We start from the raw sequence: 17,019 nt of genomic DNA, 5'->3' as shown, positions 1-17,019 counted from the left end.
GGTCGGGGGGCCCCAAGCTAGGCCTCTGTCTTTAAAAAAATATACCACCCTATCTGCAATTACTAATAGCTATCAGTACATAACTCCCCTCCAAGCCCTCCCCAATCCATTTTCAAATAATAGCTCCCTCTCATCTCTCTCACTCCAGCACCTACCAGGGGTTTATCGGCCAGACCAGTGTCCTGCAAACTTTCTCGAGCTGCGGCACACTAACCTCCTCTTTTACTAAGGTGTGCTATGCTTTTTAGCATGCGATAAATATTATCGCACACTAAACACACGCTAAACACTAACATGTGCATGTTATCCTATGGACGCGTTAGCGGTTAGCGCATGCATTGATTTAGCGCACCTTTGTGAAAGAGGGCCTAAATGTAGTGGCTGCGGCTCGAGACATCCGGAAGGGCATGGACGTTGCCGTGATAACATCAGAGTAATAGAGCCTGGTGTATACTCTATTACTCTGTATGCTGTATGATTTGTTCCTGTAAGCTATTGCTATTTGATTATTAAATTGATATTACTTGAACCAGCATAAAGAGAGTCGAGTGGTCTATCAGTGGAGGCCGCAACAGCCGGCTCTTCAGTTCTCTCCCACGCCAGTCCTTCTCTCTTCACAGCCCAGCATGTCTTCCCTCCTGCGCTGGTCCCTCTCTCCTCACAGCCCACCATGTCTTCCCTCCCGCGCCGGTCCCTCTTTCCTCACAGCCCAGCATGTGTTCTCTCCCGCGCCGGTCCGATGTCACTGTTAAGCTAAAAATTTGCCGGCCTCGGCAGTGATTCAGCAACATTGTCCGCGGCTCCCCTTCCCATTTTATGTCTGCTGTGGTCTGACTCCAATGATACGCAACTTCCTGTTTCCGCCTGGGTGGACCACAGGAGATGGAAAACAGGAAGTGGAGCCATGGACAACATTGTTGAATCGCTGCCGAGGCCGGCAGATTTTTCAGCGTGATGGTGACATCGGACCGGCACAGGAGGGAAGACATGCTGGGCTGTGAGAAGAGGAAGTTCGGGAGCACTGACATGGGCCACATAAAATGACTAGGCAGGCCAGATTCGGCCTGCCGGCCTTGTATTTGACACATGTGTGCTAGAGAGGCAAGCTGCCAAATACAGTACTGAGGGGGAGGGGTGTGTTTTTCCCCAAGCACTAGTTCCTTTAAGATGTTCCACATGAGCACTAAGTCACACATTTGTGGAATGATGACTAGTGTCTTTTAGAAGACTGACCGGTGTCTGGACAGATTTCCAAAATCTGGCAGTGTGTCGGGGTTTTGGAACACCCTGAGCTCAGGCTCACATCTGGAGGGCCTCAAAGTAAGAAGGAAAACAAAAGAGGCGACCTATGGTGCTCAATCCTTTTATTCATTCAAGACCCGACACGTACGTTTTTCGGCCAATTGGCCTGCCTCAGGGGTCTTATTCTCAGGACCAAAGCACTTTGTTTGTAATTCTCCTTTTATAGTGAAACTGTCTAAATCTAAATGAACAAATGATAATTCAAAAGGATAACCTCTTGAAGCCAATCTGCTACGTGTAAGAGCGATGCCTTGTCTCCACTAAACTGTCATAGGTGTGAGCACCTAAATGTTAGGCATGTTAATATCCAGTTATGCATCCTACAAAGGAAAGCAGATGCCTACTTTCCTTTGTAGCAGGGGACCTCAAATGCAGTCCTCAAGGTCCACAATCCAGCCTGGTTTTCAGGGTTTCCATAATGAATATGTATAAGATCCATTTGCTTTCACTGCTTCTATTTCATATTGTAGAAATCCTGAAAACCAGGTTGTGAACCTGTGGACCATTGAGGACTGGGTTTGAGGACCCGTACTGTATAGATTAGGCTCCTATAGAATTACTCCCAAATGATTTAAATCATGACATACCACTGAATTCAAGCACAGCTGCCCAAAAAACCAGCTGTTGGCCGAAAGCCACCAGAAAAAATGTTCTTTTTTCTTTGTTACCAAGACAACTTGCAAATAACAAAACAGTTCACATCATTTTACAAAACAGCTGCTACAACCAAGCATGATAACGTATCATTCCTTACCTCTATCCCTTCTTTATTCAAGGCATATTCATCAAAATTCAAAATGGCAGTCTTGATAGTCCTTGGTGGCGGCAACACCGTCAAGCCAATATTAATTGCATTGCTTCGTTTGGAATCCAGCACAATAATTTCTTGCCTCTTTCCATCTGCAGCAGTTTTCTTTGGAGTAAAATAAAATGAAACCAATTCTTTTATCAACAATCAGCTTTTTTTTTTTTTTTTTTTGGATTGCATATGTAAACAAATACAGGCAATAGTGTGACAGGCTGTACTAAAAGTGCAGTGAATGAAGCACAGCAGAAAAAAAGTACCACAGGCCCCAGAAATTGGTGTGGAAGAACACATTTTTGCTAGGTTTTAATAATAATACTAGCTTTATTTATATTCCGTCATACCTTTTTCAGTTCAAGACGATATACAGTAAAGTGGAAATACAGTGTGGATACCGCAGGTATTGATGCAAGAGAAGAGAGCAGGGAGGTTACAGTATAGGTTTAGGGGGGGGAAGGGGGAGGGGACTGAGCAGGTATGGGAGGAGAAAATGGAGGAGGAGCGAGTAGGGATAGTAGGTGGGCTGGTTTCTTAGGGTCTGATAAACTTAGGGTGTTGTTCCAGATACCAGCCTGAAAGTATAGTGTCCTATTAAGAATTTTTTTGTAACGACATCCCTTGGGAGTGGGGAATGCAAATAGAAGTGTTTTGCGGGAGGGGTGGGGATGGTTCTGTAGCATGAAGTGTTTCATGAGGTAGGTGGGCGAGGTGCCGAACATAGTCTTATAGCAAAGGCAGCCAAATTTGAAGATGATTCTTGCTTCAAGAGGAAGCCAGTGCAGTTTTTTGAAGTATGGGGAGATGTAGTCGAATTTTTTCAGGCCAAAGATCAGTCTTACTGCAGTGTTTTGGACTGCTCTTAGTCTTCTAATAGGTTTCTTGTGGGATCCTAGATAAATTATGTTGCAATAGTCCAAACAGCTTAGAACTAGAGATTGGACTAGCAATCTAAATGCGGCAAAGTCAAAGTAAGGTTTTAGTGTGCGTAGTTTCCATAATAAGCAAAAGCATTTGTTGATCAGGATGTTGGTATGGTAACTGGTCCTCTAATAAAGGGCTCCTTTTACTAAACCGCAGAAGAGCTTCTTACCGTGGGCCAGCGAGATAAATGCTCCAATACTCATAGTAACATAGTAGATGATGGCAGATAAAGACCCGAATGGTCCATTTATTTTATTTATTTTAATTTTTCTTCTTAGCTATTTCTGGGCAAGAATCCAAAGCTTTACCCGGTACTGTGCTTGGGTTCCAACTGCCAAAATCTCTGTTAAGACTTACTCCAGCCCATCTACACCCTCCCAGCCATTGAAGCCCTCCCCTGCCCATCCTTCACCAAACGGCCATACACCGACACAGACCGTGCAAGTCTGCCCAGTAACTGGCCTAGTTCAATATTTAATATTATTTTCTGATTCTAAATCTTCTGTGTTCATCCCACGCTTCTTTGAACTCAGTCACAGTTTTACTCTCCACCACCTCTCTCGGGAGCGCATTCCAGGCATCCACTACCCTCTCCGTAAAGTAGAATTTCCTAACATTGCCCCTGAATCTACCACCCCTCAACCTCAAATTATGTCCTCTGGTTTTACCATTTTCCTTTCTCTGGAAAAGATTTTGTTCTACGTTAATACCCTTCAAGTATTTGAACGTCTGAATCATATCTCCCCTATCTCTCCTTTCCTCTAGGGTATACATATTCAGGGCTTCCAGTCTCTCCTCATACATCTTCTGGCGCAAGCCTCCTATCATTTTCGTCGCCCTCCTCTGGACCGCCTCAAGTCTTCTTACGTCTTTCGCCAGATACGGTCTCCAAAACTGAACACAATACTCCAAGTGGGGCCTCACCAATGACCTGTACAGGGGCATCAACACCTTCTTCCTTCTACTGACTACGCCTCTCTTTATACAGCCCAGCATCCTTCTGGCAGCAGCCACTGCCTTGTCACACTGTTTTTTCGCCTTTAGATCTTCGGACACTATCACCCCAAGGTCCCTCTCCCCGTCCGTGCATATCAGCTTCTCTCCCCCCAGCATATACGGTTCCTTCCTATTATTAATCCCCAAATGCATTACTCTGCATTTCTTTGCATTGAATTTTAGTTGCCAGGCATTAGACCATTCCTCTAACTTTTGCAGATCCTTTTTCATATTTTCCACTCCCTCTTCGGTGTCTACTCTATTACAAATCTTGGTATCTTCTGCAAAAAGGCACACTTTTCCTTCTAACCCTTCAGCAATGTCACTCACATACATATTGAACAGGATTGGCCCCAGCACCGAACCCTGAGGGACTCCACTAGTCACCTTTCCTTCCTTCGAGCGACTTCCATTAACCACCACCCTCTGGCGTCTGTCCGACAGCCAGTTTCTGACCCAGTTCACCACTTTGGGTCCTAACTTCAGCCCTTCAAGTTTGTTCGACAGTCTCCTATGAGGAACTGTATCAAAGGCTTTGCTGAAATCCAAGTAAATTACATCTAGCATATGTCCTCGATCCAGCTCTCTGGTCTCCCAATCAAAAAATTCAATCAGGTTCGTTTGGCACAATTTACCTTTTGTAAAGCCATGTTGCCTCGGATCCTGTAACCCATTAGATTCAAGGAAGTACACTATCCTTTCTTTCAACAACACTTCCATTATTTTTCCAACAACTGAAGTGAGGCTCACCGGCCTGTAGTTTCCTGCTTCATCCCTGTGACCACTTTTATGAATAGGGACCACATCCGCTCTCCTCCAATCCCCAGGAATCACTCCCGTCTCTAGAGATTTGTTGAACAAATCTTTAATAGGATTCGCCAGAACCTCTCTGAGTTCCCTTAGTATCCTGGGATGGATCCCGTCTGGTCCCATCGCTTTGTCCACCTTCAGTTTTTCAAGTTGCTCATAAACACCCTCCTCCGTGAACGGCGCAGAATCTACTCCATTTTCTCGTGTAACTTTGCCAGACAATCTCGGTCCTTCTCCAGGATTTTCTTCTGTGAACACAGAACAGAAGTATTTGTTTAGCACATTTGCTTTCTCCTCATCACTCTCCACATATTTGTTCCCAGCATCTTTTAGCCTAGCAATTCCATTTTTTATCTTCCTCCTTTCACTAATATATCTGAAAAAATTTTTATCTCCCTTTTTTACATTTTTAGCCATTTGTTCTTCTGCCTGTGCCTTTTCCAAACGTATCTCTCTCTTGGCTTCTTTCAGTTTCACCCTGTAATCCTTTCTGCTCTCCTCTTCTTGGGTTTTTTTTATATTTCATGAACGCCAACTCTTTCGCCTTTATTTTCTCAGCCACTAGGTTGGAGAACCATATCGGCTTCCTTTTTCTCTTGTTTTTATTGATTTTCTTCACATAAAGGTCCGTAGCCATTTTTATCGCTCCTTTCAGCTTAGACCACTGTCTTTCCACTTCTCTTATGTCCTCCCATCCTAACAGCTCTTTCTTCAGGTACTTTCCCATTGCATTAAAGTCTGTACGTTTGAAATCTAGGACTTTAAGTATCGTGCGGCCGCTCTCCACTTTAGCCGTTATATCAAACCAAACCGTTTGATGATCACTACTACCCAGGTGAGCACCCACTTGAACATTAGAGATACTCTCTCCATTTGTGAGGACCAGATCCAATATCGCTTTTTCCTTTGTGGGTTCCGTCACCATTTGTCTGAGCAGAGCCTCTTGAAAGGCATCCACAATCTCCCTCCTTCTTTCCGATTCCACAGACGGAACATTCCAGTCCGCATCCGGCAGGTTGAAATCTCCCAACAGCAGAACCTCCTCTTTCCTTCCAAACTTTTGGATATCCACAATCAGATCCTTATCAATTTGCTGCGATTGAGTCGGAGTCTATAGACTACACCCACGTAGATAGAAGTTCCATCTTCTCTTTTCAGAGCAATCCATATCGCTTCTTCCTCTCCCCAGGTCCCTTGCATTTCGGTCGCTTGGATATTGATCTTTACATAGAGAGCTACTCCTCCACCTTTATGACCATCTCTGTCCTTCCTGAAAAGATTATATCCTGGTATGTTTGCATCCCATCCATGTGATTCACTGAACCATGTCTCTGTGATAGCAACAATATCTAGATCTGCCTCTAATATCAGGGCTTGCAGATCATGAACTTTGTTGCTTAGACTGCGAGCATTTGTGGTCATCGCTTTCCAGCTATTTTTCAGCGATAATCTCCTTTTTCGTATGGATTTTTGTGTCGTTTCACTTTCCGTTGCAATACTAAGAAATGAGTTGCTGATATTGCTTATGTTGCAGCCTTTACTACTATCACATCTTTTCTTTTGCCGGGGGTGGTCTCTATAATTGTCCTTCGTACATACACCACCCCCACCTTCTAGTTTAAATGCCTAGAAAAATATTGTCTAAATTTCTCTGCAAGGTTTCTTTTTCCTGCTGTAGTAATATGTAGCCCATCAGTGCAATATAGCTTCTTGTCCTTCCATGTATTTCGCCATCCTCCTATGTACCTGAAGCCTTCTTGATGACACCAGGCTCTGAGCCATCTATTAAAGTCCTCTGTGTTTTTCACTCTTTGCTCTCCCTTTCCATATGTAGGCAGTATTTCAGAAAAAGCTAAAGTCTTTACAAAAGGTTGCACGCCCTCACCAAGCTCCCGAAAAGCTTTATGTGCTGCAAGTGTGGAGTTGTTGGCCAGGTCATTTGTTCCCAGATGGATAACAACATCAGTGTTAAAATCCTTAGTTTCTTCCTTAATTATAGTCAGTATTTGCCTGGAACTCCTGGTAGCTGAGGATCCTGGAAGACATTTCACTATTTTGGTCTCCTCGCCCTGTGTTCCAAGGTTTATGCCTCTGATGATGGAATCCCCCAACAGTAATAGTTTTCTGTTTTTGGCTTTTTTATTTGTACTTAGGGTGCGCTTGTTCTCTTGAGTTACCTTCATTGGTTCCAGTCCCACCTCCCTTCTGTTTTCCTGAGTATCGCAGTGCACTAGTGGAGCGAAGGAATTCTGTAGAGGTAATATTAGTGAAGGTGGATGCTTCTGTATTACATGTCGCAGTCTTCCTGAGCCTACTGTGACCCATTTATTCCTGGGCTGTTTTATTCTTTGAGGTAGAGGTTGTAAGTTGGTATGATTTTGTGGAGTGATGGAAGCTGCTTTAATTGTATTCAATTCCTGTTTAAGTTTGCAGAGTTCCTCCTTAATATTGGCAAGTTGAAGACAGATGGGGCAAGCCTTAAGCCTCCAAATAGTATGTCTTGGAATTAAAGCACCATAGTGATTGCATAGAATAAAGGTCATCTTGATTGGTTGTGAAGTCCTGATTATATGGGTCTCTATATATGAATAGTGGTCCCTGGGGTTGGTGGGACTATAAGTCTTACCCTTATTCCTATGAAGGGAAAGGGAAAGAGGAAGTAAGATTTAAAAGAGGAAAGAGAAGGGTTTATTTTTTTGTGCTCATAGGAATGTGATGAGCGTAGGAGCATTTACCTCGCTGGCCCATGGTAAAAAACTCTTCTGCAGTTTAGTAGAAGGAGCCCTTTATTAAAGGACCAGTTACAGGTCATGTTTTGGCAATATGCCTGTGTCAGCGGTTTACAATAAATGAAAATAAGACTTGTGTATATAATATCTACGAAAACAATATTATCTATAACATAGAGCTCTCAGATACCTGCACCGTTAAATCATAATGGATTATTCCAACGGCTTATGCAGGTTGAGGATATCATTCATTGAGCTCTAAGTTGTATAAAAAGTGCAAATGCTTTGTGCAATAAACTCAAATAAAGTGCATAGTGCTACCATTATAACTAAAATTGGCACTTATCTTATGATGCCTTATGTTGTCTTAAAAACCTGAGCAGAGCTGTCCAATTTATCTGACCCCAGAAGAAGCCGTTATTAAGGCAAAACGGGTCCCGTTGGGCATATTGGATTAATTTCTTCTACAAAATAAGGCATCATAAGATAAGTGCCAATTTTAGTTATAATAGTAGCACTATGCACTTTATTTGAGTTTATTGCACAAAGCATTTGCACTTTTTTTTACAACTTAGAGCTCAATGAATGATATCCTCAACCTGCATAAGCCGTTGGAATAATCCATTATGATTTAACGGTGCAGGTATCTGAGAGCTCTATGTTATAGATAATATTGTTTTCGTAGATATTATATACACAAGTCTTATTTTCATTGTTGATCTTTTGATAAGCGAGACTTGATGCCATTGCAACTTTTTTGAATTTTTTGAGTGTTTTCACTACAATAAATGGACAAATGGAATTAGAAATTCAGGGACCCTTTTATTAAGGAGTAGAGAATGACATGGGGACAGATTTTTCCCTGTCCTGTTGAATTCTGTTCCTGTCCCTGCCCCATTCCGGTAAGCTCTGTCCTCATCTGCACAAGCCTCAAACACTTTAAAATCATAAGTGTTTGAGGCTTACAGGAATGGGATAGGGACTGTCCCCATGTCATTCTCTACCAAGGAGCACTATAAAAAGGCCTGCAGTACTCCAATGCGGATCTTTCACATGCACTCGGGCCACTTTTATTGCTGCCGGTTAAAGGAAGATTTTCTATTTTCCCAATAATAGCCATGCACTAATTTCCCCATTAGAATGTGACCATTAAAATATATGAGCCCTTACTGCTACCTATTTTGCAGGCAGTAAGGGCTCACATACAAATTAGTGCATGGCACTGTCATGTCTTGATTAGCATAGCCACACCTACTCTCTGTTCTCAAACTCATCCCCAGTGCTAAAAAAGAAATTTATTTTTAGCACATGGGTAGCAGCTACATTTGCAAAAACTACTACAGGATGCCTGAGTGTGCCCCATAGCAGTGCTTCTTCGCATGCAGTAATTAGTACAGCGTATTGCAAACTGTGTGCCACCCGAGATTCCAGGTGTGCTACGAGATGCTGGCCAAGAGGAGAGGTGCTGATGCCAGCTGACTGCCCACAGGATGTGCCTCTCACAGTGAGAGGCACATCCTGTAGTCAGTCAGCCGACACTAGCGCCTCACCTTCTCTCTGCACCTCTTCCCTTCCAGCACCCCTTCCCCCCCACTGGTGGCTCAGGGCCCCGCCTGGAGGGCCTTCGTGCATGCACAGACATCGATATGATGACGTTACGCATGCGTGTGATGTCATTGCATCAATGTCTGCACACTTTCAGATATCCTCGAGCTGTGGCCAGCACATTTAGGGCTCTTTTTACTAAGGTGTGCTATGCTTTTTAGCGTGCGCTACCACGTGCTAAACGCTAACTCGTGCATGTTAGTCTATGGATGTATTAGCAGTTAGCGTGCGTGTAGATTTAGCGTAGAGAATGACACGGTGACAAAATTCATCACCGTTCCCGTCCCCGCGGATAACCGCGGGAAACCATCTTCATGTCATTCTTTAAGGAGAGAGGGAAGAATCAGAGTATGAATGGCCACAACCACTGACCCTCAAGCTTTGCGTTGAAGAATGCTTGGGTAGAAGGACTGAGGTTGAAATAGACACTACAAAATTACATGGGATTATTTCCTGCGGTTATCCACGGGGATGGGAACGGTGATGAATTTTGTCACCGTGTCATTCTCTAATTTAGCGTGTGCTAAACGCACGCTAAAATGCTTAGTGCACCTTAGTAAAACAGGGGGGGGAGGGGTTAGTGTGCCGCGGCTTCATAAAATTTGCAAGACACTGAATTAGTGCTTAGCATAAGGACCCCTTTTCCCCCCTTTTTATGAATCTGCGTTAGGTTTTTTAAAAAAAATCACCAGCCGCAATGGTAAAAGTTCCGATGTTCATAGGAATTCTCTAAGCATTGGAGCATTTACCACCGCAGCTTGTGATAAGAAACCCTAACCCTATTGATAAAGGGGGGGGAGTGTGTGCTATTTTTGTCACAATCAATATTTTATATATATTTTTAGTATAATTCCATATGTCCAATAAATTTATATTTTTGCAGTGCCATGTTTTTCAAATGCTTATGTAAAATTTTTCAATTTCTTTGTATAACATCTGCATGATTTGAGCATTGACGTGAATATAATATGCTCTCTAGATAAATGCTCTATGGAGCTGATAGTCAGACCTTGGGAGTTAGGCCAGCTGACTCCCACGGTCAGTGCTGAGGCTGCATATTCAATGCCGAGCTGTTTCCAGTGACTGGCATTGTATATCTGGTCTTTTATAGCTGCTAAAAACTTAGCCTCCAATGTTAATATTCATCACTAGCTAAGTTTATAGTGGCCAAAAATATGCTAGCTATTTAAGTGGGCTAATTTGGCTGCTCAGCTTACCCAGCCAGCAGTCTCTGAATTTCATGGATAGCCAGCACAGTCATGTGACAAAGCTGGCTAGCCAATAGCCACTCATAATATTCAGCAGCCATCTCACACTGATAAGTGCTATTTAGCCAGCCAGGAGCTGTTCTAGTTGTCGTATCTCAAAAAACATCTGCATGATTAGAAAAGGTACAGAGTAGAGCGACGAAAATGATAAAAGGTTTGGCTAAAGTGGCTAGGGCTCTTTTGCTTGGAAAATAGATGGCTCAAGAGTGATATGATAGAGGTCTATGAAATACTGAGTGGAGTGGAAAGGGCAGATGTGAAATGCTTGTTTACTCTTTCCAAAAATACTAGGACTACGGGGCATGTGATGAAGCTACTAAGTAGTAGATTTAAAACAAACCACAACATGTAATTAAACTCTGGAATTTGTTGCCGGAGAATGTGGTGAAATCAGTTAGCTTAGCGGGGTTTAAAAAAGGTTTGGACACCCCAGGGTACTCAGGGAATTAAGTGACGTCTTGGCGGAACCGCTATCCGCGCTCTTCAATCTCTCCCTTAGTACAGGTAAAGTCCCATTGGACTGGAAAACGGCTAACGTCATTCCACTCCACAAAAAAAGGATGCAGGATGGAGGCTGCTAACTACAGACCGGTGAGTCTCACATCAATAGTGAGCAAGCTAATGGAAACTCTAATCAAACGCCAATTGGATACGATCATGAACAAGGAGATTCTACGAGATACGCGTCAACATGGATTTACTAAGGGGAGGTCCTGCCAATCTAACCTAATCAGCTTCTTTGACTGGGTGACAGGGAAGCTGGATGTTGGAGAGTCCCTAGATATCGTATACTTGGACTTCAGCAAAGCATTCGATAGCGTACCACACCGCAGATTGTTGAACAAGATGAGCTCTATAGGATTAGGAGACACGTTGACAGCATGGGTTAGGGAATGGCTTGGAGGTAGGCTTCAGAGGGTGGTGGTAAACGGCACCCCCTCCGAAAAGACGGAAGTGATCAGTGGAGTGCCGCAGGGCTCGGTCTTGGGCCCGATCCTATTCAACATCTTCATAAGGGACTTGGCTGAGGGACTTCAAGGTAAAATAGCGCTATTCGCCGATGACGCCAAACTATGCAATGTAGTAGACAGGAACAAGTCAGACCAAAGCACAGGGCCGTACGGAAACTCAATGCCCGACAGTATGGTGCATGACCTACTCCTACTGGAGCACTGGTCCAGGACCTGGCAACTCAGTTTCAATACCGGAAAATGTAAAGTCATGCACCTGGGCAGCCAAAATCCATGCAAGACGTACATCTTTAATGGTAAAATCCTACAAAGGACTGTAGCAGAACGTGACTTAGGGGTGATCATCAGTGAGGACATGAAGACTGCCAAGCAAGTGGAGAAAGCTTCATCTAAGGCTAGACATATCATAGGTTGTATACGTAGGGGTTTCGTCAGCCGGAAGCCCGAAGTCATTATGCCATTGTACAGATCCATGGTGAGACCCCATCTGGAGTACTGTGTACAATTTTGGAGGCCGCATTACCGCAAAGATGTGCTGAGACTTGAGTCGGTCCAGCGTATGGCCACCCGGATGGTCTCGGGACTCAAGGATCTCCCGTATGAGGAAAGGCTGAAAAAATTGCAGCTATACTCCCTCGAGGAACGCAGAGAGAGGGGAGACATGATCGAGACGTTCAAATATCTCACGGGCCGTATCGAGGTGGAAGAGGACATCTTCTTTTTCAAAGGCCCCACGGCAACAAGAGGGCATCCGTGGAAAATCAGGGGCGGGAAACTACACGGTGACACCAGGAAATACTTCTTCACCGAGAGGGTGGTTGATCACTGGAATGATCTTCCACTGCAGGTGGTCGAGGCCAGGAGCGTGCCTGATTTTAAGTCAAAATAATAATAATAATAATAATAACTTTATTTTTCTATACCGCCATAGTCAGGCGACTTCTAGGCGGTTTACATTGTAAGAAGGCTGGATATTCAGCGAATAACAAAAGGTCTTAATACAAAACAATAAGTCTACATACAATACAATACAATACAGTACAGTACAATACAGTGGGTCTAAATACAATACAATACAATAAGACTAGATACAATACCATGCAATGTGTCTAATACAATATAATAGTCTAATGGGAAACTAACGTGCTAATTGGAGTTCTATGGGTAATGAATACCTGAATACTTTAGAGCTTAAATATGAGTAGGAGTTCTAAGAGTAGAGGATATCTGAATAGATGAGGAGCTTCTTGAGAGGAAGAAAAAGGCGTTTACGGGGAGGGGAGTCTTAGTGAGGGAGGGTCCTAGTGAGGAAGGGGACAGTTTTAGTCAACGAATTTTGCGAATAGGGCGGTTTTGATCGATTTACGGAATGCACTGTAAGACAGATTGGGTTCGTTTATGTAGTTTTTCAGCCAAACTTGCTGTCTGCTTGCTTGGAACTTAAAGGTTCTGTCCAGGAATGATTTGTATCTGCAGCCTGTAATCTTTGGGTATGCAAAGATGTTTTTGTTTCTGGTTGCTCGTGTGGGGTTGTGCAGGAAGAAGTGTGTTTGCAGGTATGAAGGTGCTAGTCCCCAGGCTTGCCTGAAACAGGTGCAAGCAAATTTGAATAGTATTCGCGCTTCTATTGGAAGCCAATGCAGTTTTTTATAGTAGGGGCTGATGTGATTGTTTTTTCTTAGTCTGAAAATTAGGCGAACGGCGGTGTTTTGTATTAATCTCAGTTTTTTTATTGTTTTTTGTGGGATGCCCAGGTAGATGATGTTGCAGTAGTCAAGAATGGATAGGATCAGTGCCTGTACCAGCAACCTGAATGACGTTGGGTCAAAGTATTTTTTTATGGTCCTTAGTTTCCATAGCGTGTAAAAACATTTTTTCACTAGTGAGTTTGTGTGGTCAGTCATAGTTAGATGAGTGTCTAGGGTGATACCGAGTATTTTTATGTTTTTGGAAATTGGGTATTCGTGATTGTTTATTTTTATCGATGTTCTCGTGATTTTGTCATTAGGACTAGCCAGAAAGACTTTTGTTTTCTCTGCGTTTAGTTTTAGTTTGAAATTAGTGGTCCATTTATCAATTTCGGTCATTATGTTTGAGAGGTTGTCTACAATTTCTTTTGTGATGTCGTTTAAGGGGATTAGAATGGATATGTCATCTGCGTAAATGTAGTGTATTAAGTTGAGTTTTTGTAGGAGGAGACCTAAGGAGGCAATGTAGATATTGAAAAGGGTGGGCGATAGGGGGGAACCTTGAGGCACGCCTGAAGGGTTTTTCCATGGTTTGGAGTAGTTTTCGTTGCTGATTACTTGGTAGGATCTGTTTATTAGGAATTCTTGGAACCATTTCTTTGCCTTTCCAGAGATTCCCATTACTTCAAGGCACAGCAGCATGATTTCATGGTCTACCAAGTCGAACGCGCTGCTGAGGTCTAATTGTAGGATCAGTGCGCTTTTGCCCTTGCTAAAGAGATCATAAAGGTGATTCAGTAAGGAGGCTAAGACAGTTTCTGTGTTGTATCCTTTCCTGAATCCTGATTGATGTTCACTAAGGATGTTAAATGGGATGTTAAATGGGATCGCCACGTGGGATCTCTTCACAGAGAAAGGTAGGGGAGGGTTATTGGGGTGGGCAGACTTGGTGGGCCGTGGCCCTTATCTGCTGTCTATTTCTATGTTTCTAATTTCCTAAAAGAGAAGTCCGTAGATCATTACAGAGATGGCCTAGGGAAATCCACTGCTTATTCCTAGGATAAGAGGCATAAAATCTGTTTTACTACTTGGGATCTAGCTAGGTACTTGGGACCTGGGTTGGCCACTGTTGGAAACAGGATACTGTGCTTGATGGACCTTCGGTCTGTCTCAGTGTGGCAATTCTTATGTTCTTAAATAGCACTGAATATTGGGCGGTGTATGTTTTCATTGTGATTTTTTTCTGCTTGCCACACTGCATGTGAATCAGCATATACTTTTTATTGCTGACCATTAACAAGTAGAAAGGGTTCAGATTTGCTTTTTAGGCACCGACCTGCCTTTCCTGCTGCTACTATAGGTAGAAGCAGGGCCAGGCCAACCATCAGGCAGATTATGTGTTTGCCTAGAGCAGCATCTCCTGGGGGGCAGCAAAGAGCAGCTGCAATCAAAGCAAAACAATAGATCCTGACATCTCAAAGGACAGCCAGTGCATACTTTTGCCTGCAGGAAGAATGAGTAATTTTCAAATAATCCCTTTACTCTTGTAAGTGGCTTATAAGTTTAATTATCAAAATCTTATTGGAGAGGGGAGCTCAGGGGGTCTTAAAGTTAACTGAGAGAGGGAGGGGCAAGGCTGGAGGCTCACCTAGAGTGCCTGATACCTTTGCATCAGCTCTGGTGCTGACAAGAAAAGCAGAAAATACACAGCAAACGATCCACATTATTGATTGCACCTATGTGCAAGAGAGACACAGTGGTGTCTGCACAATGACTTCTGGCTCAGTCAAATATAGAAGACAACACTAGGCGTTCTATTTAATTTTGGGCAAGTAACACATAAAATAACTGCAAAACCTTACCACACCACACTAACGTACCTTAACTGCAAATCTGCGTTAACTATTGGGGTTGTTCCCAGCAGTTTCTCATTCTCTAAACACAGAAGAAATGAGGAAATGCCATTACTACACGCAGATTGCACTACAGACATCCCGATGCAGTTAGTTGTATCTATTCAGGTGATGCTAACTTTGGCAAAGTTCATATGAATTGCCATACTTGGCCAGACAGAAGATCCATCAATCTCAGTAACCTGTTTCTAACAGTGTCCAATCCAGATCGCAAGTACCAAAGGAGTAAATGGGTTTCATACTGCTTAACACAGAAATAAACAGTGGATTTTCCATAAGTCCACTTTAATAAAGGTTGGGATCAAGTTTCAAATTTTATTGTTTTTAATATACCGACCATCAACTAGTATCTAGCTGGTTTACAATGCTATGATAAAATAAGAATTAGAATAATACTTATAAAAGGGGGGGAAGTGAACATTGAAGACGTTGTACAATAATTCTTAATGTGTTAAAGAGCACACACTCATAATCTAGGGCGCAGGTGTCAAACTCAAGGTCCATGGGCCGAATCCGGCCCGCCTGGCCTTTTTATACGGCCCATGGTGCAATGTGGTGTTTTCATTGCTGCCCCTCAGTGTTATCTTCTGGCCGGCTCCCTCCTCCTCACTGCTGCAGTGTGCACAAAGCTGGGGGCGGTGGCTCCTTGCGCGTCCTGCGCCTGAACTGGAAACCTTCTCTCTGACGTCGCAACGTCAGAGGGAATGCTTCTGGATGAGGCACGGGACGCACAAGGAGCTGCCCCCTGTGGCTTTGTGCACACTATGGCAGTGAGAAGGAGGGAGCCAGCCAGAAGATAACACCGGAGACGGCAATGAAAAAGTCGCATCGCATCGTGGGCCACATAAAACGGCCAAGCTGAAGCCGGCCAGAAGGTAAGACACCCGCTGGAGGGAGGCACCTAGTTGAGGCACAGTATGGAGGGAAGGAAACCACAAACATAGGGGAATGATTTTATTTTCAATTTAGTGATTGAATTGTGTCAATTTTGAGAATTTACATCTGCTGTCTATATTTTGTACTGTTCAGGAAGAAATGCATTTGTTTCTTTTTCTCTGGGGTTCGACTGCATGCAGAGTCTTGAATCTTAGGGTTTCATGTGTATATATTAGTACTTTTAGTTTTGGTCCTGTATTTGCATAGGGGTTATCTGTGTTCTGTTTGGAATGAATGTTGAGAAGCATACAGTGTGCTTTGTGTAGTTTAATTTTGTGGTTAACCATTATGTGTTGTTAATAAGATTATTTTGTGTGTATATATATATGAAATGAATGGAAAAAATGGTGCTACAATTAGGACTATTATGGGGGTGGGGTCTGGGGTGGAGATTGGGTGGGGGGGGGGGGGGTTTGGCCCGTGATTTAGCTTGTGTTTTGGATTTTGGCCCCTTAATGTGACTGAGTTTGACACCTCTGGTCTAGGGGCAGCTACTGCAGAGCATTCTTATTGCTGGGGCCTGAATTTCAAGACTTCTAGTGTAGGGTTACCATATGCCCTGGTTTCCCTGGACAGGTCTTCTTTTGCGGGGCTCTGTTGAGCATCTGGGCAGCTTTTTTGTTTTCCACCCTTTGTCCAGTATCGGGGCAGCAGTGAACAGTAGTAACTGGCAAGAAGAAACAGGTGGGCAGAGCCGCTCTGCTGAGGAAAGTGCTGTTGGTTGTGCCGATCCTCTGTTCCCTCTGATGTCAATTCCTTTTCCAGGGCAGAGAACTGGCATAGCCGACAATGCACACCTGAGTGGCTCCGCATGCCTGCTTTTCTTCTTTTTGCAGATTGGAAACATCAGCAGGAAGGAACCCAAGGCAACCCGGGAAGGGGGATGGGTATGAGATAGCTGGATGGAAAGGTAGAGAGAAAGAGAAGATGCTAGATGGAAGGATGGGGTGGGGGAGAGAGAAGGGGGGTCATATTAATAGAAGAATGATGAGAGAAAAAGGGAATCTTGAGGCCTCTGTAGAAAAGGGGTAGAGGGAAGATGCTGGCTGGAAGGATGGGGGAAAGAGGGGGGCAT

General features: G+C 43.6%; 1 protein-coding gene across 5 annotated transcripts in view; it reads right to left on the bottom strand.

Annotated features, from left to right (window-relative positions):
• Positions 1-17,019, bottom strand: part of FHOD3 (formin homology 2 domain containing 3) — a 967,501-nt gene that overhangs the window by 81,187 nt on the left and 869,295 nt on the right. For all 5 annotated transcript variants that reach the window (XM_033930608.1, XM_033930609.1, XM_033930610.1 and 2 more), the window contains one exon: positions 2,057-2,215. In XM_033930608.1, the coding sequence (XP_033786499.1) occupies positions 2,057-2,215 (159 nt within the window). The remainder of the gene's footprint in view (positions 1-2,056; positions 2,216-17,019) is intronic.

The sequence above is a fragment of the Geotrypetes seraphini genome, chromosome 2 (assembly GCF_902459505.1).
Source record: "Geotrypetes seraphini chromosome 2, aGeoSer1.1, whole genome shotgun sequence".
NCBI classification, from domain to species: Eukaryota; Metazoa; Chordata; class Amphibia; order Gymnophiona; family Dermophiidae; genus Geotrypetes; species Geotrypetes seraphini.
This window is presented reverse-complemented; position numbering and strand designations above follow the sequence as displayed.